Here is a 23,691-nt window from a genome sequence, read left to right as displayed (position 1 = left end):
CTGTGCTTCGGACGTTTCTGCACGCCACGAGTGTATGAAAATTCTCGTTTTAATTATAAGTAAAGAGGCTGTGTGAGATATAGTAACTTCGGATCTTTATAATCGCATGCTACGTATGCATTTGTTTAATACAGTGAATGGATTAAGTTATATTTTTGAAGTCGCATTTTACGCGACACCTTGCCATTTTGATAAAATAAATAAGAAAAATTGTTATATAAACGTCAGGACACGAGATTAATCATGGGTACCCCTGATATTATAGATTACTGTCAATTAAAACCCGACAGTTAAAACTAACAATTTCTCTAATTTGTTTTAGTACGACCACTTTATATACGTTGACAGCTAACAGTGGAAAAACGTACTTATATTTTCCTGTGCTTAAAATAAAAGCGCTTGAAACAAAATATCACTAACAATTTAATCAAATAGAAAAGCACATTTGTAAGATTAAAAATCGATATAGAAATATAGAAGTCGTAATAGAGCAGTGACGAAATTTACAAAAATAAACCGTACCCTGGAATAGGAGCAAATACTGTAGGACTGATTTTGCACCTGGAACTTCCCGTATAAAATTTTAAGTAGCTGGAAAAGTTTGAAGCTCCTCCACGGAAGTGTTTCGCCAAACTCGCGAACAATTCGTCTAAAATTCCCCGTCGTCGTTGCGAGAAAGAAGTTGCAAACACCGCAGCCAAGAAATCGAGAAAATGGCCGGCGCATAGTTGTCGCCGGCGCGTGTTTCCTCGCGTAACACGACACGCTGGAAAAATCGCAAGTCCCGAAGCATATTCGCTGCGAACTTGGAATGGCGCCGATGACGATCCACCGGTGTTTGCACGCAATCAATATTATTGATTTAAAGCAAACGCCGCGAACGCAAATATTGAAAGTATCGGACGAACCGCTTGCTGAAATGAGTCGAAAATCACGTACACAAATGCGGTGGAGCGCGGATTTGATTTTCTCTTCTGACCGCGTTGTTCGCTCGTATGCGAACTTGATTTTCAGTATTTACCTCGTGCGGGTGGATCGCTGTTTATACCTCGTGCTTCTAACAATTCTTTCGAATGATTCATTTCCATTATTGGACCGCTAGTTTTGTGCAAATATATATATATATCAGTTTCGTTTAGTACTTGCTCATATTTTTAACGAGTTTTTAAATATTTTCACATTGTTACACACAGATATGTGAAGAATAAATAAAAAATGGTAACGTATAGAGTTATAAAATGTATAACTAATAAGTAGAAAGTACAGTGATATATGAAAATATAAAACGATTCAAGCGTAGATATGTATGTTTATAAAAGCGCAAGGATCGGTATAAATAAAATTTAACAAAATTTCGAGCGTAAATTATAGTTTACTACTGCCCGGTATAGTTGACAATCGAAATGTTGTGCGTTGTCGTTTCACCTCCTTAATTTTATTTATGAAAGGTTCACCGTACCAGTTTATCCGAAAACAAATACGGAACAGGATATAAATGAAATGTACGTTCAGTCGATACGAGTTTCAGCGTGCACACAGTTGTAATAAAAGCTAGTACTAAATTACAGAGATTGTACGGAAACATTTATTGTTAAATACCATCGATCGATAAATATTTTTCTGCTAATTGCTTGAAAAATATTTCTCGGGAATTTGTGAATGAAATATTGCTACCGATCGAGGGAAATTCAAATTTACAATTGTTTAAAAATTTCTATATGCAAGAACTGGGTTAGGTCTCATTTAAATTTTATTCTACCGTTTCAGACGAAAAAATTAATCGGAAAAGGTCCATACTGAGGACATTGCGGATTTCATGCATTTAAGTATGACAAAAGTGAGTGTCTGCAATTTTAAACAGTAGGAAGATTAAAACAATTGCAGAGTGTTGCTACTTTCGACTTACTAGACACATGAAATGAAGAAATAAATTTTTAGCAGATTTTTCTTTTCCGTAATCCGCAGTCTAGCAACGAAGGTTCCCAACAATCCTTCCGATAGATCGTCGACTAGATATTTGCACAAACCTCGGCAACGGAATCGATGTCAAACAAGCATCTCGGACCACTATTTCAATCATTAATCGGGACTATCGCGGATTCGTGTCGCTAACGAGCATATCTGTCGGGTCGTCAACTGGTATCGGCGACTCAGTTCAACAAATTCCCCTCCGGCGTGCAATCAGCGTGCAAACCGACAGAGGGAATCGTCGACTGAGTCAACGATTCGGTCAGCACACTTATTTCCGTTTAAAAACGGGTCGTTAACTCCCTTCTATCATTTAATTACGCGAGGTATACTCAGTTCCGACAAAATCCCCATAAGAGAATTTTCGCATAATATTAGGGGGGCCCGTAAGTAATCAATTATTTTGAAATCTAAAAAAACTTCGTAGCAAATTCAAGTTTATAACAGTATATAATTTAATTATTTAATGTTGCTTCAACATCAAAGGTCATTAGCAACACGGTACATTTTCTTACAATATATTATACATATTTGTATCCTTGATATACTTGGCAAGACCGGCGATATACTCCTTAGAACTTAACAGAATGGGTAAGGATCTAGGCAACTTAGCATTTTTCCTTTCATTCTCATATGTTTTGCATTCTATTATTAGGTGGTTTATGTTAATTGGTACTTCACATATATCGCAGATCGAAGTTTGTATTTCTTAATTTATTATATAATCTCCATCATTATCAAGGACAGTTTGCCATCTCTCCTGCAAATTTTCAATCCACCTCTTATAGAAATCCACGATCCTGCTAAGAAATGGATCTCTACGAAATCTGGATAGCAATCAAGTGCAAACTTCGACGATTATTCTTGTTGGTCTAATTGATGCGGTACACATATTCCTTTCCCATTTCGTGTAGGTGCCTTTGTATAGTTGACCACGTGGACCCAAGTCTTCTCGATAATTCTTGTATACCTAATTTTGGATCAGCTTCCGCTAGAGATTTTAGGGTGTCATCATCAAATTCAACTGGTCGTCCACTTCGAGGCCTGTCAGAGAGATCATGATCACCAGCAGCAAACCTTCTGAACCAACGTTGACACTTGTTGACCTTCGATACATCTCCATAAACATCGCAAATTTTCTTTGTTGTTACCGTTGCATTAAATCCCGCATGAAAATGAAAAAGTATGCATTGATCATTTCGGAAAGAACACGTTCGCAGTTTAAATTTTCTCTATCGCTGCATTGGACTGCACAATAATTTCGTTATTTTGCCCGACTACGGTAAGAAAATTGGAGTAGCACATTCTTAACACTATTCCTACCGGGACCGGTCAAATGACCGTTTTTAAAATTTCGATTGGAATTTCCTATATACAACGTAATTGAATCGCCTTTAAACTTCACGACTTTTCCTAAAATATGCGTATAATACATTTTTCAATATTCACTTCTTTTTTTATTGTTTATTTTCTGCGAAAAATTTGTAGTCTGTCTTACCTACCACGACCGGTCATTTGACCGGTAGAACGATTTATATCTTTTTGTAATAGTATTCTTTCGAAGACCCAACCCCGAAACTATAAAGTCGTTACAAACGAAAGGTAATGCAGTTGTGGCATGATTTTAGCCGAAAAGTGCCTTCCACGGACTGCTTTACGGCACTTCAAAGTGTTTACAGATCTCGCTCGCCGTTATCCGAAGCGGTCCAGAACCTCGGATTTTTTTACACCGTCTTATCTGCTATGACTGTAAAATAAATAAAATCATAGCCGAGGGGGATGCCTAGACGTCTTCTCACGAATTCAAATCAGTAAAGTCTTGTGACCTGAACAGAGAGCATCAAAACGTGAAAGTTACAAGGAGCATATTCGGCAGTCTTTTACTATTTCGTATTTTTATTCTATTATTATTCTACTTTTATTTTATATTGTATTAGGTGTTATAAGTGTCATTTTCAAAAAAGTGAACAAACCAACAATACTTCGTAGTAAGTTTCACATTATATCTTTTGTTCATTTTTTTATCCATCTTGATTTACATTTTTATATTTTAGTTTTTATTTTATCCCTTGGATATTCATTCCCAAAACGTCAAGACGTTCGAAATTTTTGATATTGAAAATGACAATGCGGAAAATTATGATCTATTTGAGACCGACTCGAACACCGATGAGGACGAAGAGAATGTTTCGAACGTACGTAGAGGACGAAAGAGAAGGAGATTTTTAATTACTTCCGATAGTGAGAATGAGGAAGAGGTAATCGAAACTGCTGTAGACGGAACTGTTTAACAAGAAGTAAAAGAAAGGTCTAATCCTGGAAGAGCACCTATTCATCATATTTTTAGGGGAACATCAGGCCCAACAGGGTATAGTAAACGAAATATTATGCGGTGAAAACGAATGAAATGTACATTATATGCTCCTAAATAAAAGAAATTATATTTTCATATTGTCAAATTGGCTATTATCTTCATTCTATATTAAAAAATATACGTTGTGCTAAAGACCGATCATTTGACCGGTCGTGGTAGGAATAGGTATGCCTGAAGTGTCGGTAGGAATAGTGTTAAAGCACCGAAGTTGATTTAGCGGACCCGGTACGCTGGAGCACTCTCTTAAAAATCACCCAGTTCGGGATCGTTTAAAACGAAGAAAATTGCCGGGGGTCCGCGCGAACACCGTGTTCTCGAAGAGGTCGGCGTGTGCGCGACGGTTGAATACGAAATCGCGGGGAAGCCTGGCGTTCCCGAGCAATTAAGACCGAACCTGGCCCGCGGTGACGATTTCCAGCCGAGGCACACCGGGACGGCATAAACCAACACGTAACGCTCCTGATATTTACAGCGGACTGTTTTCAAATATGTATATCGCTTTATACTCGAATTGACAAGTGGGACGATCGATATTCGGCGGCGGTGCTTCGCGAGCGCACCTGCTCCTCTCGGTCCCACCCCCATCTCCAACACCCCCTCAACCCTTTCAAGCATTCGACGGTCTCTACAACCGTATCCCTCGGACAATCCGAGATCCAACCGGTTTCGAATTAAGGAGGAAAAGTCGATTTTTTTTATTCCATTTCCTAAAAGAATAGAACCTCAAGAATTCCAGAATTGTACACTGAAACTCGTGGAAATTACAAAGTTATGACTAGTATAACCTTCCAACTGGAGTTACACGTCATTGAAGTTCGCTACCGTTTTTTCAGAAATTTTTCGTAACTTTTGAGCCAGTGAATTCCTCGCCTGAAAACTTCGATTTCTCGGATTTTCTTGTCAAGGTGTACAGGATTATCGAATAAAAAGTTAAACATTTCTGGGTTTCCAAGGTGAAGTTTAAGCAGGCACTGAGACCAGCAATTGAATAGTGAAATGTAGGTTTTCCTTTGATTAAAAATATTGAATATCTCGGGCGCTGAATAGAGTTTTTCCAATACCCAACGAATTGGCGTATTCGAAGCCACAGAAGATACCGAATCGTCGGTTTTACGGAAGATTTCGCTTACACAGTAGTAACGGATCTCGCGGTACCGACGAATTTATTGTGGAAACGTATGAATAATCCAACAGCGCCTTTCTCTCGGGGCCTGCTGAACCGTAATTTATCAACGTCTGACGCCGAGGGCTTCGCTAATTGTTGCGGAATCCGGAATTCGCATCTGCACTCTCCACCGTTGTTTCGTTTCGCAGCTACAACGCCCAAGGACAAAACAGAGTACTGCACGAAATACTGACTTTCTGAAGTGGAATAGAAATTGATGTTTGCTCTCAATAAAACGAATTTAAAGTTTCCCGTGAACGCGTTCGCGCGATGCAAACGGCTGTTATCGATGGTGGAGCTCTGCGTGTTTTTTTTTTTTTTTTTTTGTTTAACTCATTGTCAGTTACAGAATTATTTACTTTCACCGATATAATTGGGAAAAGTAGATAAAATCTGCAGTCTGGTAATCGCGTAGACTGTCAGTGAAGAAAAAAATAATTCTTTATGGTCTCATAAAATTTTACGCATCGAATATTTTACAGAATTAATTGTTGATAATTTTCTAGAAATGAAAGGAAGATGAATTGTTATTTGACGAAATGGGGAAAAATATAGCCAGACTCCCGCCAGCCTACGTTACTAAACGCTTCAGCTTAGAAGTAGTTTCGTCATTAATAACAGAGCACTGAGCTGTTAATTGCCGCTATGCGGCCAGCTCTGGTATCTGGGCTATTCGCTCCCATAAAAGCAGTATTAGTTGGGCGAAGTCCGTAAATGACATTAGCAAGCCCCCAAGTCGTACAAACAATTCGTTTTGTGTCGCTACATTACAAAAATAATTTTCAAAGTTCAATAAAAATTGATTGATCAACGTCGTAGAATTTAACACACAGTTTATCTCAATGCCAAAACGCGAGGAAAGTTTCTACGCAAAAACTGCGTCCGCAACGATCCAAAACTAAAAGTAAACCTTCGATAACTGTCACCCTGACCTTCCACGGCCACCCAACCCTCCGCTTTCATTCTGCAAACCACCATTCAACCCGAATGCTGGCGATGATGTGGGATTGCGCGAGGTCAAGGCCATTGGTCGAGACACAGGAAATCTTATGGCTGATCTATGCGATCCGCCACTACTGGCGACCTCCGACTGCGGTTAGTGGCGGCTCTGAACTACTCTTATATTCAAACAACTTCGGAAAAACTCTTAATCACTTTAGAAACGTCTGGAAACATCTACAAAAAACTGAAATGTATTTTAGACAGAAAATTGTCTAAAAATGAAAAAGACACCACTAAAAATGATAAAATTCTTGCAATATTCTAAGAATATATTCTAATAAATGTTGACAATGCTTACTGTTCCAAATTTCTAAATTTAAGTAGACTTATAAAAATAAATATATACTTCACGATTCTGTTTCTCTGTATTCAAGTTAAAAATAAGATAAGAAATTATTTTGAGACTTATTATTCAATTTCTGGTTCTTGCAGTCGACTTAGAAAAATTATATTTCGCACAAAGATGTCTTCAACGGATTTGAACACTCTCGGTCACGGTTCATACCCGTCGCTACCTCGTCGCCTGCCAACATTTTCAAATGTTTGTCGACTAAATCGGTGCTTAAAACAATTCGAGTCGCTGCATGGAAATGAAATTGCGCAAAAATTCGCGAACGAACTGAAAGAATCGTGTATCCATCGCTACTTGCAACTTTCCGACCCCTTCGGTCCACCCCTCGCACCCCCACCCCCTTTTTTTGATTCATCGTCCTTGCCAGAACGAAATGGCAACGATGACAGGGTACGTTTAAGGGTCAAGGTCAGCTAGCCGGCATATTCTCTGCTGCCTGGTGGGGAAAGCTTGCAGTCGATTCGTAATTTCGTTGCAACTGCAGTTGAACAGGCGCGCTCATAAATTTCCGACACGTACCGCGCTGTTATTAATGACTGGTCATTAAAGGCGACGCAGGATCGAGCACGGCTCCTTTTCCTGTTTACTGTTTTCAGCTGTTCCCCGCCATCTTTATCGCCGTTTCACGACCACCCTTTTCTTTATTTGTTCCTCGCCCGGCGTGTTTCAGCAACACTTTCAATCAGCGTTTTCCACTTGCTGTGTCACCTAATCGCTGTTCCGGTTCGAGCATCTCTGCTGATCGTTGTTCCACTCTATGTTCAAGGTGACCATTTTTATCAAAATTTCTATTATTGCCCGCAGACTTTTATGCAAAATAGAAATTGTGCTACTTTGGAAACTTCCACATAAGATCGACAATTTTATGGTTCCGGATTTTTTAAAAATCGAATTTGCAACCTAAAATTCCGAAAAAATTCACAGTTGTGTACACTATTAAGAAGAAGGTTCACGAATTATTTTGTAATTTTTTGTCCAGCAGGACAGAAGAAATGGGGGATAATTCATTAAACCGTCTTTACCCTGTAACTACCCTTGCGGTAGGGGTACGGAATTGAAACTTGTCACAGACAATGTTCTTTGGGGGCCTTATCGAATGGTACGATGAAGGATCAATTTATGTTCGTGTTGTTCAATGCAAAGGGCACTGTCATTGTTAACACGACTGAAAGATCATTCAGCGAAATGACAGCAGGAACTCTAGATCAATTCTTTCATACGGCTATCGGGGACAGGCTATCGGCGGACAAAAAGAATGCAGGATAATTGACTGGCACGTCAGAATCGTACCGTCAAAGCGCTCTCCAGTTCTCCGATAGCTAAAGCCGTCCGGAATAAAGGTTTATAAATCGCTTCGAGAGCGGCGGATTGTTTTGTTTCTGGGTGACGTCGAAAGCGAGAGTCGTCGCTTGAAACGCGACCATTAGTTGACACAATCGAACAAACAGCCGTGTCAAATATTCACTGATCAAACGCGGGGTATCGGGCAACAGTGTCGAAAGGTCAGTCGATCGAAATGAAAAAAAAAAAGGTAGTAACGTAAAACTCGCGTTCGGTTCGTTTGTAAAGGCGCGCGACTGCAAAAGACGGCCGCCAAAAACTTTTCACTTGTCACTCGTCTTGCACTTCCTCCATTTTTCAGTCCGTCACGCTTGCGTTCGACAACTTTCCGATTTTATTCGTCGCTTTTTATCGTCACACTTTCGGCGCTTACGGTCACGGGTTTCGTGAATGAAAGCGATCGAAAGTTCGAGAATTTAAGTGGAAATTGAATCCGATTGATCGAACGCCACCTGTTCCCAATAAACGAAGATTTGATTTACAGTTTCTTCCTGTTGCAGTCATTTTGCTAAATAACGTTTCAGCGGTGTTAACGGTGTTAATAAACGCGTCGAACATCACAGAAATAAAAGGAAATAAAAGGATGCAATCAACTCGTAATGAAAAGTGTTCTAAAAATAAAAAGTTGCTAGTGCAAACAATTTCACTGTACGATTCTGATGAACCGGAAAAATTGCCGGAATTGTTTTAATTCGGAATTCATTGCTGTTGCAAATATTTTCCTCGTGTCAACAATGAAAACGCCATAAATAAATGTATTAAATCACAGAGTAAGAATAAAAGGGTGTAGCAAAATTGGAATGAACACAATGGACGGATATATTAAATTTTATTCTTTTGTGTAAAATACCTCATAGAAACATTTGAATGACTGTGAATACGTAATAGCATTTTGCAAATAAAAAATTCTGTTTAACCGTTAGTGTCAAATTTCAATTTTAATTTGTGTTAAATTTCATTTAATTTTTTGTTCAGTACAGTTTTTATTTTTTATTCCGCTTAATTTTCAATTTGTGTTAAGTTAAATTTTAATGTACACTGAAAGGCATAGTTGATGTATCAACCACGTCAATTTCGTTTAATTGTCAAGCCTCGAATCCGTTCTATACAGGTCTTGGATAATTGCAATTTTAAACGTGTTTCGTTCATTGTATCGCACGCACAAAATTAATCCCAGTAGGAATGTTCGTTTAAGTTTTAATTGGTCACTGACTGTACTCAATACAAATGAAAGGAAACGTGCATTCATTGAATTTCTAAACGTTCTATGTTTATCACGCTGTGCTGGAATTAAAAATTGCTGCAATGAAATTAACAATTTTGGCAAATCGTTTTGCCCATTTCGTTTCATTAATATTTTACCGTGTTTAGGTTAATAAAAGTCAATAAGGAGTTAGGTGAGTGTTGATGCAAATCGACAGCAAATCTTATGCAATTGTTACCGAATCCGAGTGCGGCCATTATGCAAATGGATGTACCGATAATCTCTGATAACCGATGGTTTGTTAATGTTCGATGCGCGATAATAACTATAAAAGGGCCATTGCTTGCTTTCGTAGCTAATTGAAAATTGATTCTGTTTGTGTTGTTCCACGGGTCTTCGATACGATTCGCATTAAATCTGTTTAATAAATAATCCCGCATTGTTTTGTCGGCTGCAACTTGTTTGGCGATCCGATATCAGTTCATACGGCACCGTAACACGGCGAAACTTGTGTTTGCTTTGTTATTAAATCACAATCAGTCTAATATAAAGCGAAAATATCCTCGAATCATTTGTGCAGGGAAGATTAACGATTTATCTTATATGTTTGATAGAAATAACTCATTAAATGAAACGCAGAGATTATTTGTTGAAATTGGTATTGTCTCACTGGTATTGTCGCGATTATTTGTTGAAATTGGTACGTTCTGGTGAAGTCTCGCTGATTTGTTAAACACGAATGGAAAAAAGTGAAATTAATCACATTAAATTCTAGTATTAAATTAAACCGGCGAACGTTTCCAGTTATTTTAGTAACTGTCCATTCTTTTCGTCTATTAAATTTAATACGTCAAATGGACGAGCACATTTCGATATGTTCGTTTCCACTCTTCTGTCGTTAATTTCCTTTATTCCCATCGTGTTCGACCTAAATATCGCGACTTAAAATACACATCTTTCGTTGATCATTGCAACACAAAAATAATCACGACATTGTTAGTAAATGTTTCACTGATTTAAAAAAGTTTTGTCATTGGATTAGTATCGTCTCATCGATTCGCTGGTGAGATACTTCATCATTTGACTAGAGAGATATTGTAGAACATTATAACTTAATGTATGGATAAATTTAATGCATCAAGTAGACGTGTCTTTTAACGTATAAGTAAAGATAAGCAGATTGAGAAATAAAAATAAATTTAATAGTCGAAAGTGACGCAGTAAATAAAAAGAGGCAGCAAGGAAATAAACGTTCAAACGATCGTCGAAAATAGGAAACGAGTTTTCCCGCGTGCAAAACCGAGTTCGCTGGTCACGTGTCGAAAACAGCCCCGGAGATCGATCAGTTTTTCCCATCGTCTGTTATAATTGCCGGTAGCCATACCGGGCCGATTATCGTGCTCATCGATGCCAACGAAAATAGCCGAAAACCACGATTTTATCACGAGACCGCGAAATCCCATTTAATCGGTTCAACCATTTCGACCGCTTTCAATCGGCGGTCCTTAATTGTAAACCGCAGCGATTGTCGATCAAAATGCAATTGTAAACTTCGACGTTCACGTGTTTTTCTCGACTGGAGGTTCGTGCGGTCGGAAATTCAACGCTTCGAACGACGTACCGGGTGTCTCGCTTAACAATCACCTCAAAACACCAAAACATTGAATAATAACTTACTAAAATCAAAATATAAAAAATCAATTTCCATATTTTCAGAGAATTTATATGCTCTCTGAAAAATTGTGTACCCGTACATAACCTACTAAGATCAACAAAAGCTATGCTTTAAATTTTCATTTTTGACAAAAAATTTAAAAACCGTCACCTTCACTCTTTCCTTTGAAATTCTGAGCAACAACAATCCCAAAAAGTAGACAGCACATAGATAAAAGATCAACAGAAGCTATACTTTGAATTTTCATTTTTGACAAAAAATTTAAAAACCGTCCCCTTTCACTCTTTCCTTTGAAATTCTGAGCAACAACAATCTCAAAAATTAGACAGCGCATAGAGAAATATATAATTCCGTTTATAAAACCAGAGTTGACCTTCATACGTCCTCTGCGCGTCCACCTACAAAAAACCCACCCTGCATATACAATAAATTTGTATATCCGTTGTAATAAAATACTTCGTGACACGTTCTAACGTTTCCAAAGAAAATTCAAGTTTTCAATGGAAAAATTCAGGCCCTCTGAAGACTAAATAAATACCTTTGGAATTTTATACCAGCCCGACAGCGAAGCTATTAATTCCCAAAGGACAAGAAGGTAAACGTTCGGCATGAATGTTTAAAGGATCGCCGCTAAAGCAGAAGGGGATATGTTGCGCAGAGGAATTTCGACGGGATCGTAGGGAGACTTTATCGGCCCCGTCCCGTCGGAGCTCAATCGTTGCGTAAAATTTGATAGCGAGGCAAACTGCGACGCGCCCTCTCGAATCGTTCGAAAGGGCCGAAGGAGGTTCGAAAAGGGTCGTGGCCAGCGTGGCGAACGGCGGCGGAATTTCACGCAGGGAATAACAATCGAGAGTACGGGTGACTCGGGCGGACAAGGGAGAATTCCAAAGCGCGTTGTTTCCGGTTGCCGAACAACGCCGATGCGGCACGGCGCCGCGGCGGTGCAAATAAAATGGCGAAAGAGGAGCAGGAGACGAGACGGGCTTTTCCTCGGGACGCTGACAAAGGCGGCCGGAAACTGCATTTTCTTCGGCATTCCCGGCACGAGCGGCTCTTCCGCGCTCGGTATTACGGCTTAACGAGATAAGAGGATTTTCGCGGGAGCGTTCACCGCTTCCGCGTTCTCTCGCGGCTGTCTCGCGCGCGCGCGCGCACGCGTGCGGGCCGGCAAGCGTTATTAGAAAGAATTGCGATCGAGCGATATTAGTTCGGTGAAAAATGCGGCTGAAGACCGTTGGCACACCACCACAACCATCCCCCTCCCCCTCTCGTAAGACGATTAAGCAACCGAAAGATTACGTCTTGCGTAATCGAGTTAGGCGCGTCGATAACGACCGGGAAGGAGCCTTCACGAGGCTCGCTACGTTGCCTCGCTATTTTGTTGTAACGTCTCTGGACGCTTGTTCTCAATTTTATAAGGGGCTACGTATGTACCTCTGAACGGTCAGGGAACAAGGGATCATTTTTCTATATACTGGGTGAGCTGCCTAAAACGGGCCACCTGAATATCTCGGAGGCTGTCGGTGACAACATAAATTGTACAAAATGACAAATACAAAATTGTACCAATTGTAAAATGTAAAAAAGTCTCGTCTGTTTGTGGTGGCATTCAGTGTTAACAGTTTTTTTGTAGGCGGACGTTTAGAGGTCGTACGAAGGTCAACTCTGTCTCGGTGGCTGTGGGTGACAACAAGAATTGTACAAAATGACAAATACAATGACAAATACAAAATTGTACCAATTGTAAAATGTAAGAAAATCTCGTCTGTTTGTGGTGGCATTCAGTGTTAATAGTTTTTTTGTAGGCGGACGTTTAGAGGTCGTACGAAGGTCAACTCTGTCTCGGTGGCTGTGGGTGACAACAAAAATTGTACCAATTGTAAGATGTAAAAAAGTCTCGTCTGTTTGTGGTGGCATTCAGTGTTAACAGTTTTTTTGTAGGCGGACGTTTAGAGGTCGTACGAAGGTCAACTCTGTCTCGGTGGCTGTGGGTGACAACAAGAATTGTACAAAATGACAAATACAATGACAAATACAAAATTGTACCAATTGTAAAATGTAAAAAAGTCTCGTCTGTTTGTGGTGGCATTCAGTGTTAACAGTTTTTTTGTAGGCGGACGTTTAGAGGTCGTACGAAGGTCAACTCTGTCTCGGTGGCTGTGGGTGACAACAAGAATTGTACAAAATGACAAATACAATGACAAATACAAAATTGTACCAATTGTAAAATGTAAGAAAATCTCGTCTGTTTGTGGTGGCATTCAGTGTTAATAGTTTTTTTTTGTAGGCGGACGTTTAGAGGTCGTACGAAGGTCAACTATGTCTCGGTGGCTGTGGGTGACAACAAGAATTGTACAAAATGACAAATACAATGACAAATACAAAATTGTACCAATTGTAAAATGTAAAAAAATCTCGTCTGTTTGTGGTGGCGTTCAGTGTTAATAGTTTTTTTGTAGGCGGACGTTTAGAGGTCGTACGAAGGTCAACTCTGTCTCGGTGGGTGTGGGAGACAACAAAAATTGTACAAAATGACAAATACAAAATTGTACCAATTGTAAAATGTAAAAGAATCTCGTCTGTTTGTGGTGGCATTCAGTGTTAATAGTTTTTTTGTAGGCAGACGTTTAGAGGTCGTACGAAGGTCAACTCTGTCTCTAAATTAGAATGATATGTACTATCCAAGGCGTTTTAACGACTGAAGGTCATTCAAGATCGTTGAAGGTCAACTGCGATGGTAAATATTCTACTCTCCGGACGATTGCTCCCCATTTTTAAGCATTTTGTTAATCACTAATTATCACGCATTAGCTTGTCAGGTCTGAGTTAGGCATGGATGCTCGGTTTCAATTTTCAAAGAATTTTGTTCCCCCTAATTTAGCATTCGTTTGTTGTGCAGGGGGGCTATGGGCATAAAGAAGATATGAAGGACGCCGCGGTATATTGTTTGAGGATCAGATTTTATCGGCGGTTGCATTTTCAGTGATGCGCAAGAGGTTATCTCAAATCTGTGTTACACCACTGATATTGCTAAAAAGCATCGCCGTACGCGAGTAATGTTTAATTTAGTGAAAATAGATGTGATTCGTGATTATTAAACAGGTTCTAAATAATCCTTCCCGACGGAGTAAAATATTTATAAGATTCTGCATACATCCACCGAAACAGCCGCGACTGTAACAGGGTTAATTACAACGGTGTTAAAACGTGCTTAATCTCACCCTTTCACAGAGCACGGATTTCATTATCCTGTTAGTTGTAAGTATAAATATTGTTCTTTTCATCTTTTCCATTTTTCACTCTTGTGGTTTTAATAACAAGTGTGCGATAACGACGAATAAGTATTATTCTTATTTTTCTCTTTTGTGGTTTTATTAATATATGTGTGCAATAAAGTTTTTTCTTTCCTCGTTGTGAGGTTTTAATAACAAGTACGCAATAAGGGCGAATTGAGAAAAGAGGTAAATTAAAGTATATTATAGCTCCAAAGTTATGTAACATTTGAAATAAAATTTATTTAACAGTCTAAATAATTCCATTTTTATAAAATTTGTTAAAGAAGAAATCATTTTTGTTGGAACAAAAAAAAAATTCGCCCATATGCTTTGTACTAGGAAAAAGGTTTGGAAGATTCGATGCAGGTATCTCTTTGAGCAGAGGAATGCGTTTCATGCAATCCCGTTGTAGCTTTAATTGATAAATAAATCTTGCAATGGCGACGCTGCGCCATTCCAGGTAGAATGCGTTAATAACTTGTCGAAGAATGCAGCATCCGTTCCGCAGGCGAATCGAAGCTTTTACATTAAATAAACTCTGTTCTGTGCCCGTATAGATTTAATCATTTCCATTGAGAAATTTATGGTCGATACGCACGAAAGTGAACGGAGCATTTTACGCGTCGGCCAGTTTCGCGTTTCAATTAGAGTTCGCTTCTCGATCCGATCGCAATCGTCATCAACCCCCGCGTTCCGTGGAACTTTTCGAACGGTTGTGCACACTGTCGATTATATCCGCAAATCCATTAAGGACGTAGAACAAATAACCCGCCAGCAAATATTAAAACAGTCGTAAAAACAGAGGCTGTGCTCTTGCCAGCGAACTGGCCGTAGTTTTAATTGCAGTTGCTCCGCAGTTCTGGCTGAAAGTTAATCGCCGCTGTTTTTAAACTTTGTCAACTGTATTCGGAACAATTTCCCTCTCGCGTGCATTTATTTATTTATAGAATTTTATATATCTCCAATTCTAATTATAAATCTCCAATTTCATCGACAAAGCGAGCAACTACTTCAATCAGCTTCGGTGACATCGTTCTTAGAAAAGAACTGATCAATCAGTTAATTAATGATAAAAATAGAGGTACTATGTATAAAAGCTTTTAACTCATTGTTAGGTATCCAGAGAAGTTAATAATAACGTTAAATAAAAGCACTAGTGGAGGGGATATACGAACTGACTAATATCGTGTAGCTTCATTGGGCTTAGATCAAGACTTTACTGTAATTTTAACTTTAAGATTCCTATTTTTTTCTATTAATGGAAATTATTTATAAGGAGTAAACTGGAAGTTATATTAGTTGTAAGATCGCGCTTCCCACATTTTTAATTTTGTAATTTGTATTTTACACGCAGTAAAAGTTCGCGACGTATAAATATACAGCAAGGTGAAAAGGTGTTCCATATTTCCGGACTCCCTACAAAGACATATTAATTTCTTAGCAGTAAGTGCTCGGGTGGAAGCCTCGTCTTTAATTAGTTCTCTGCTAAAACGCATCCACTGCTACGAGATACCGCGGAGATCTTTTATCGTGTTAAACCCCTTAATCAATTTTAATTAAAACTGCCGCAGGATTTTATCATCGGAACTGTTCATCACTTTGGAAGCCTCGTATCATTCGAGTGTTCGCGGAACAATGGTTCTCCTTGATTCCCGAAATTAATCGCTCGATGGCGCACGCTTTAAGATCATTAACGACTAGAATTAATCTTTTATTAGCCGATCGATGTTCCACTCGGAACAGAATGTCAAAGTAAATGCCATCCACGTCATTATACAATTTTGAGAGGTTAGGTCACACTGGATGTGTAAAATTCATCGCAACCTTTTGCGACTAATCCCTTAAAAGGAACGAAACTAAAGGAAAAATAGAAAAAGAAATCTTAAACAATATTTCTGCGTTCTTCCTTTTCAATTTTCTTACAAAATGGCTGCACTCTTTCCGAGTGCAGCTTCAACCTGAGTGACTTAATTTTGTGAAAACTGTACGCTTGAAAATGATTATAAAAATCAGTCTCGTACAATAAAACAAATATTTTTAATTTTCTTTCAACTTCCGTCTTCTACAAAAAGCCTTGCAAAAGAGTATAATCGATTCAATACGTTTCAAGTGGTGGAGGTCCGTGAGGTGTGAAAAGGCCGGTCTCAACAAATCCTCTTAGAGGAAGTAAAACAGATACAAGTCTTTAATCAAGACTCAAATTGCGAATTACAGGATTCGCGAGAGCCCCGTATAATCAGGCTATTTCCCTCCGGGAAATTACCAGACCATAAACCAACAAAGCACGACTCCGGGTATTCACTTTCCCTCCGCCGTTCATCAAGAGACGATCCCGCGCCATGTTGAAAAACCACAATGTACGTTCAGCGTGTGTAAAAAGAACGGTTCTGTCTCAACAAGACAGAAAAGCAGAGGTAGCGTTGCACACCTGTGGGTGTTCCCACAACGATGGCTTTTCGGATGCGAACCGAAGACACCTAACCGGCACGACGTCAGATATACACAGCAACTCCGTGGACAAGCTGAAATAGATATTCTCTGTGTGTATAGTGTGTGCAAGCTCACCGGTTTCGGCCGCCGCTTGGAGCAGCATCTGTTGATGATGGTGTTGCCTGGTCGAGGACCTGTGGTGGTGCACGCTGTTCAGGACAATGTTGCTCGATGTCCTGCTGAGCGCCTTCCTTTGCCTGACCGCCTCCTTGTAAATCTTATAGTACATTACTATCATCACCAGCCCGGGTATCCAGAAGGAGACACACGAGCTGATCACGGCGTACGGCCTGTTCACCACGAACGAGCAGATCTGAAAGGTTCAACGAAGTTCAAGGGTTATTATTTATTCGAAGGTGTAATTACTCGGAATACAGGAGCCCTCGTCGATTTGAATTACATATATTTCTTTAATTTTTGCAAAACGCCACAGACATCAACGAATTCTGCCCTTATAACTTTTGTACGTATTAGATAGGTAACAGAAAATTGTTCTTGAGTTTTTTGGAAGTGGTCACTCGAAGGGTTGTTTGCTACCCCCACGCCTAAAAAAAATTAAAAATTAAATAATTTTTTTCTAGTCTTTATAATTTAATTACAATTATGAAAAAAATATATGATATGAAGGAAGTAAGTTCGAATATTTTCGAGTTTATTTCATCTCGATATCTTAATTAACAACCGAGAAAAAAAATTTTTAAGTTGAGGGTGTTTACCCTCATATCACCCTTAAATGAAGGGTTAGCGACTTAAAATTTTAGGGGATTGTTTTTCAACCTAAAATGATGGTTTTCCACACAATACCAATAAAATTCCCGCCGGGGCCGCTAGACCTGTCTTATCGACCTAGACCCTTTGTTTAAAATGGCGGAATTTGTCCTAAAGATTTTTTTTACTAATATCTTGGAAGCCAAGCGGTGGTTAGAAGTATAGAGAAAAGTGGCTCAGATTTATGACCTCGACGTCATATTTCAAGGTCGTTGAGATCTGTCAGGGCTCGCTAAAGTAAATAATCACGCAAATTCTTTTTACATCTGTTGCAGGAAACGGAAATCAGATATTGGGTTAGAACGAAAGTTCGGTAGCAATTTTAAATTAACATTCCCAGATAAAATTAAGATATTTATTCGTAGATTTATTCAACAATATGATTTTTATTCTGTTCTACTACTTTTTGGCCATTTTTGAGGTTACTCATCGTGTTATCGAATAAACCTACGAACAAATAGCTTTATTTTTTAATTTTAATTTAAAGTCGCTACGAACTGTCGTTCCAACCTAATATGTCAATATAAATGTTATTGGATGCATGAATTTCGTGATATCGAATTTGAAGTTTGTTTCAGAGTTGTTGCTGTAAGTAGCTTACGAAAGTTAACTTCGAGAATTCTTGATTGTCTTGCACTCGAGTCTTGTAACCCCAGGCATTCTGATAGTTTGTGCATTCATTGTCTAATTTGAAGTTTGGTAGAAGACAACGGATGGTTCTAAGCAGTCCAAGAAACTCCTCCGGCGATGCACATAATATTCGACATGTACGAAGCATGCTGTCGTTTAATTAATTACACCCGAAATTAGCGAATGCTCGATGGAAAGATTAAAACAGAACTTACTCAGTTTCGAAATTTACAAATATCTGTTTAGAACAAATTATAAGAAAACTTTATTTTCTAGAGATGGTCGCGGCTCGATACCCGACACGTTGAATCATTGCAGACTAATGTGCGGGAAATTAAATGAACTCCGTGCAACTATGCTTGGAACGATTTATTCGAAGCAGAAAAAGGCTGAAAGTTCGCTTAATGGACCGCGATTTTTCCTTCGGAATAATTACATTACGATTTCCCGTAGAGGTTAAGTGGAATTTTTAATCCAATTTCGTGTGTCAGTGGTAAATAAGTTTTGTCGTGCATGCAAAAGTTTTATGAAACCTCCGGGATAATGAGATGAAGCCTTCCCTAGGCTTACGTAAACCTCATTTCGAGACAATGTATCATGCCATTCGCAATTTCCGCGAAACCGCTTTAAGTTCCGCCCGTTAATGAAGAAGTATAACTAATCGCGCAGTTAGACCAACGCAAATTGGGAAACGCGAGAACTTTGATCGTCGGGTGGGAATATTATCGAATAAATAATTTAACGCCCGCGTGTCGAAATTGCCAGGATAAACTACGATGGCGCGGGGATACGTAACAATTATTGCTGAAATTTTCGAGTCACAGTTATAGTCAGCGGGGGAAGCGAGATTACGTTGCGGATCGATACACGCGAAACGGTTTTAGAAATATTCGGAACCGAGACTTCGCTGTTATTTTTAGTACAGCCGGCCGAAGATTCGCTCAAATTGGATTTGTCCGGGCAGTGAAGTTACGAAATGCTCGCGGAGACTTGACAGTCCTATTCTGCCCAGATGCACACAATAATCGTGTTCCATTAGGTTAATGAATGGCTCCACTTACGCTACGCAATTTCCCGTGGCCGTCGAGTGCCATCTCGTCCGCGTTTTCACTTTAATTCTAATTCGTTGGTTAGGCGGAATTCGGAAACGATCTCGGCCGATGAAAACCGACGGATCACCGGCGAAAACGGAAATCATCGATACACAGAAATACCTTGTGTCGTAACACGAATACCTTATAAATAAATAAATGAGCATGAGTTGTATAATTCGAGGAAAATTGTATTTATTTGACATATTAACATTAGAACACTTTTATCAAGTTTCATCGTACTGAATCAAAATAAACAGTTTGTAGGGGAAGTTTGTGATCACTGATTGAATTAGGCAGAATGATTAAACTTCACCTTGGCAACCCAGAAATTGTTAACATTTTTCTATATTATCTCGTACGTCTTGACGAGAAGATATCAAAAATCGAAGTTTTAAGGTGAGGAGTTCACTGGTTCGAAAATTATGAGTATTTAAAGTTGACCGATTTTAAATGTTTTTACAGATAACGGCGCCGACATGTTGGTATAGAAGTTGTGTTCGTTCACGAGGATCGAGAGATAGAGAGAAGACTTCTCGCGAAGCTCGCTTGTCAAAAACGCTTGAAATCGCTCAACTTTAAACACGCGTAACTTTGGAACCAGTGAATTCCTCACATTAAAACTTGGATTTTTGGCCTTTTCTCATCAAGATCTACAGGATTATCTAGTAAAAAGTTAAAAATTTCTGGGTTGCCAAGGTGAAGTTGAGCCTGCATAACCATTATTCATAGCTATTGGACACTTGAAAATTGCGGAAGTGATCATTGCCTCAGGTGTGAGAAATTTATTATCCATTAATGGCAGTATGCGCGGCTATAAATATTTCGATCCACCGGGAGAGCCTAAATCCGATTAAATTGTTACGTGCCGGTTATAATATGATGCACAACGGTAATTACGTACGCCATACTAATCGCAGGATTTGTATTCGATGCAACACGTTCGAAAGCAATTGAATTTGTGATCAAAATGAATAAACGAAAACTAACTACTGTTAATGTCGACTATAATATCTTTTGGTAACCACTATAAAATGGTGACTTCAAAAGAGCAGAGCTTCTCGAGTATTTTAGTTGCAAAATATTAAAGTTCACTTATTCGTTTCGTCCATAAGCAACATTCGCTTTCGCAAAATGATCACCTCGTGAACATTGTCGAAAATCAATTACTCGAACACTTATATTTTTCCAGTTGTAAGTTCAATAAAACACCAGCTCTGATTTCTATCATCGTACACAACTCTCTCGCGAACAAATTTGAGCTTGATTTGCTTAAACAAATTGTCCGGGATCGATTAGTAAGCAACATAAGCACAAGCAAATTCCGCAGCTGTCGATACGAGATTGTAATTTCAAATTTATACCTTCCTCAAACGATTAATATTTCTCCGGACATTTTTCCCCGCTGTGTCCACGGAAGAATCGGTAAACGCGCGACGAACTTCGACCGTAAGGGAATCGGGAAGAAAAAAAGTGACCGGGAACCGTGGCCCGGGGCATCAGCGATCGCATGAATATGGAACAATTGACGTTTCGTAGATGGAAATTCAATTCTCCCGTAGTAAATTACCGTTACTTCTGAATTTATAACACGGGCCATGTAACGGCGCCCGGTGCTCCCATGATGCATCGGCGGCAAGGGTGGGGGCGGGGGGCGCTATGCATAACCAAATTAGCCAATCGAGGAAACAATAGTGCAAATTACGTGGCCGACGTGAAGGACATGATTGGTCGATTTGCCCGTAACGCTCCCTCGTATGCAAATCGGCGAAGACCCTTGCGCAAATCCTCTTATCCCTGAGGAATTATCGTTAGCATTCACAATTCTGTGTGCCGCGGCAGAACGTTTGTTAACCGGACGAGTAGCGCCGCCGACGATAAATCTCCCCGGAAATCGCGACGATGCAGCTTCGCCGAATAGTTTCTCGAAGGATCGACACCGGACACCGTGCTGTTACAGAGTAACAAAACCAGTTATTGTTGGACCGTGCCCGTTTTATGGTTCGTTCCCTTTTCTGCGACGACGATTCTGCGGAAACTTCACCTACGGAGTCCGATTCGACACTTGTTATTTATTTCACGAGTAGTAGCTGCGGCAGGATTTAGTGACTCTGTGTTCATGACCGTTGAATCGGTGGTTGTTGAATCGAGAGAGATGGATGATAGTAATTGTAGTAATATTTCAAAATGTGTGAAAGAGATGTGGACGACATTAATGAAAATATGATCACCACTTATCATTTGAGTGGCCCAGAAACTAGACACTTCGTTGTAACAATACTAATCCAGTGGCAAAAAATTTTTGGTTTTGATTATTTTTTATGAAACTCCTGCCAGCATATGCGTGACATTTTTCTGATTAAAATGAGTCCAAACACGGCACAATTTGGATCATATTTACCTGTTTAATCCACGATACAGTAAAACCTCCACTATCCGAACTAATCGTGTCAATAATCGAGGTTTTACCGTACCGTGGATTCAAGAAGTAAATATCATCCGAATTGTGTCGTGTTTGGACTCATTTTAATCAGAAAAATGTCACGAATATTATGGTAAAAGTTTCATACAAATATAATTAAAGACAACAAAATTTTGTTAATGGATTAATATTAAGACATTGCTGCAAAAGAGAACTCTTTCCAGAAAGTATGTTTAAAATATGTACCGATAATCTAACAGGCCAAAATTGATTTAAAACTATAAGAATTGTTACAACAGTTGCAGATGAAATAGTCTGATACATGATACACGGTCAGTTTTGTAAAGATTAATAGATGAAGCAGTAAGTGATCGTTAAAGCATCATTAACTATGTAGTTGTAAAGGAGATCTGGTATCCAAGGGTTAAGGGTGATAATGGGCAGAGGGAAAGCCTGAAGTAATCTGTTTTGATTCTAACGATTGGATTGGGTTAACACGTGCTAATCCCGGCTTAAGTAACTGATTACCCCAGTAATTATCCTACAGGAAACAGGCGATTCGTTTGCCACCGGGCCTTCTACGTTTGGCAGCTCGTACATAAGAAAGGTCTCACTTGGCGCACTACTTGTGCAGGACAGAAATTATGTGTGGATAGAATTATTTCGATAATATCTCGTCGGCTATTAGATTTAGGACACGTGAAGGTCAATACGTTTGTACTTAGAATTTTATACTCTATTCTATTAAAAAATATATATATTTCTGTTTGCAAGATCTCGGAGAATATGACCTTGAGATGACCTTCACCTTGAGACGCTTACTTTAATCAATCTGTTTTATTCAGAAAAAATTATATTTGTTTAATGTTACTGTTCCGAACCGGACATATCATATTTTTAAATTTTAATTTCGGGCCTCGGAATGAAATTGTGAGGCATGGGGCTAATTGGCTTGTGTCCTTTTCTCAAGCTAGGATAAATCGCGAAAAAAGAGACCTACCTCAGGGTTCTTGACCATGTAGTCGAGCTGCTCCTGCGTGGTGTACCAGCCCATGAATATCGGTATGAAGCTGATCAACGCTGGCAGGATCCACGCGCTGCCCAGCATGCACCCGACGGTGCCCTGGCGCATGATGACGGTGTACTCGAGGGGGCTAACAATGGCGTAGTATCTGTCCACGCTGATGCAGCAGAGATGTAGTATCGAGGCCGTGGAGAAATAAACGTCCAGGGAGTTCCACACGTCGCACATGAACCGGCCGAACAGCCATTTTCCACCGGACAACTCCGCGGAAGCGTTGAAGGTCATCGCGCACATCGCCACCAACAGATCGGCAGCCGCGAGGCTAACAACGTAACAGTTCGTCACCACACGGAGCCTCCTGTGTCGCCGAACGCTGGCAATCACCAGCGCGTTCCCGAGCACCGCTGTTGTGATTATGCTGCCCATGATTATTCCCTTGATCACCACCACGAACACGTTCACGTTCTCTGGCAGGTTCTCGACGGTTGGGTTCTCCACTGGGACCGAGGTCACGTTGTTCGCCGCCGTGCTCGAAGATGTGCTGGCGTTGCTGGGCGACGTGGTAGTCGGGTCCACACGGTTCGGCAAACTCGTCGTCACCGCTGCCATTACGTGCAACATGGTGGACCGGGCCTAGGATGATCCCCGACTCGTTTACTCTGTCATGACAGCCGATTTTCCTCGGGCAATATAGTCATGGTTGCTCCCAATCTCCTTCGCTGCTGACCAAGTCCGATACAAAAAGGAGACCACTGTCTGGACAGTGTCCGCGTGTCTTCTGGGGGCTAGCAGTGCTTGGCAAAGCAATTCAAAAAGGACAGGGTCGATGGCAGAGCCTCAACAATGAAAACTATAAGAGCCCTGGTAGGCTACCAAGTGAAAGCATCCAAATCTCAGGACGATCAGG

The 23,691-nt window shown here is 39.8% G+C and overlaps 1 protein-coding gene across 1 annotated transcript in view; it reads right to left on the bottom strand.

Moving 5' to 3' along the window:
* LOC143354487 (octopamine receptor beta-1R) overlaps positions 1-23,488 on the bottom strand; it is a 159,642-nt gene extending 136,154 nt beyond the window's left edge. Inside the window, exons 1-2 of the mRNA XM_076788634.1 lie at positions 22,761-23,488; positions 16,925-17,162 (exon numbers count right to left, since the gene is read on the bottom strand). Of these exons, the coding sequence (XP_076644749.1) occupies positions 16,925-17,162; positions 22,761-23,405 (883 nt within the window). The 5' untranslated portion in view covers positions 23,406-23,488. The remainder of the gene's footprint in view (positions 1-16,924; positions 17,163-22,760) is intronic.
* Positions 23,489-23,691: the final 203 nt, after the last annotated feature.

Source organism: Halictus rubicundus, chromosome 5 (genome assembly GCF_050948215.1).
Source record: "Halictus rubicundus isolate RS-2024b chromosome 5, iyHalRubi1_principal, whole genome shotgun sequence".
Taxonomy (NCBI): Eukaryota; Metazoa; Arthropoda; class Insecta; order Hymenoptera; family Halictidae; genus Halictus; species Halictus rubicundus.
The sequence above is the reverse complement of the archived record's forward strand: the minus strand, read 5'-3'. Positions and strand labels throughout refer to the sequence as shown.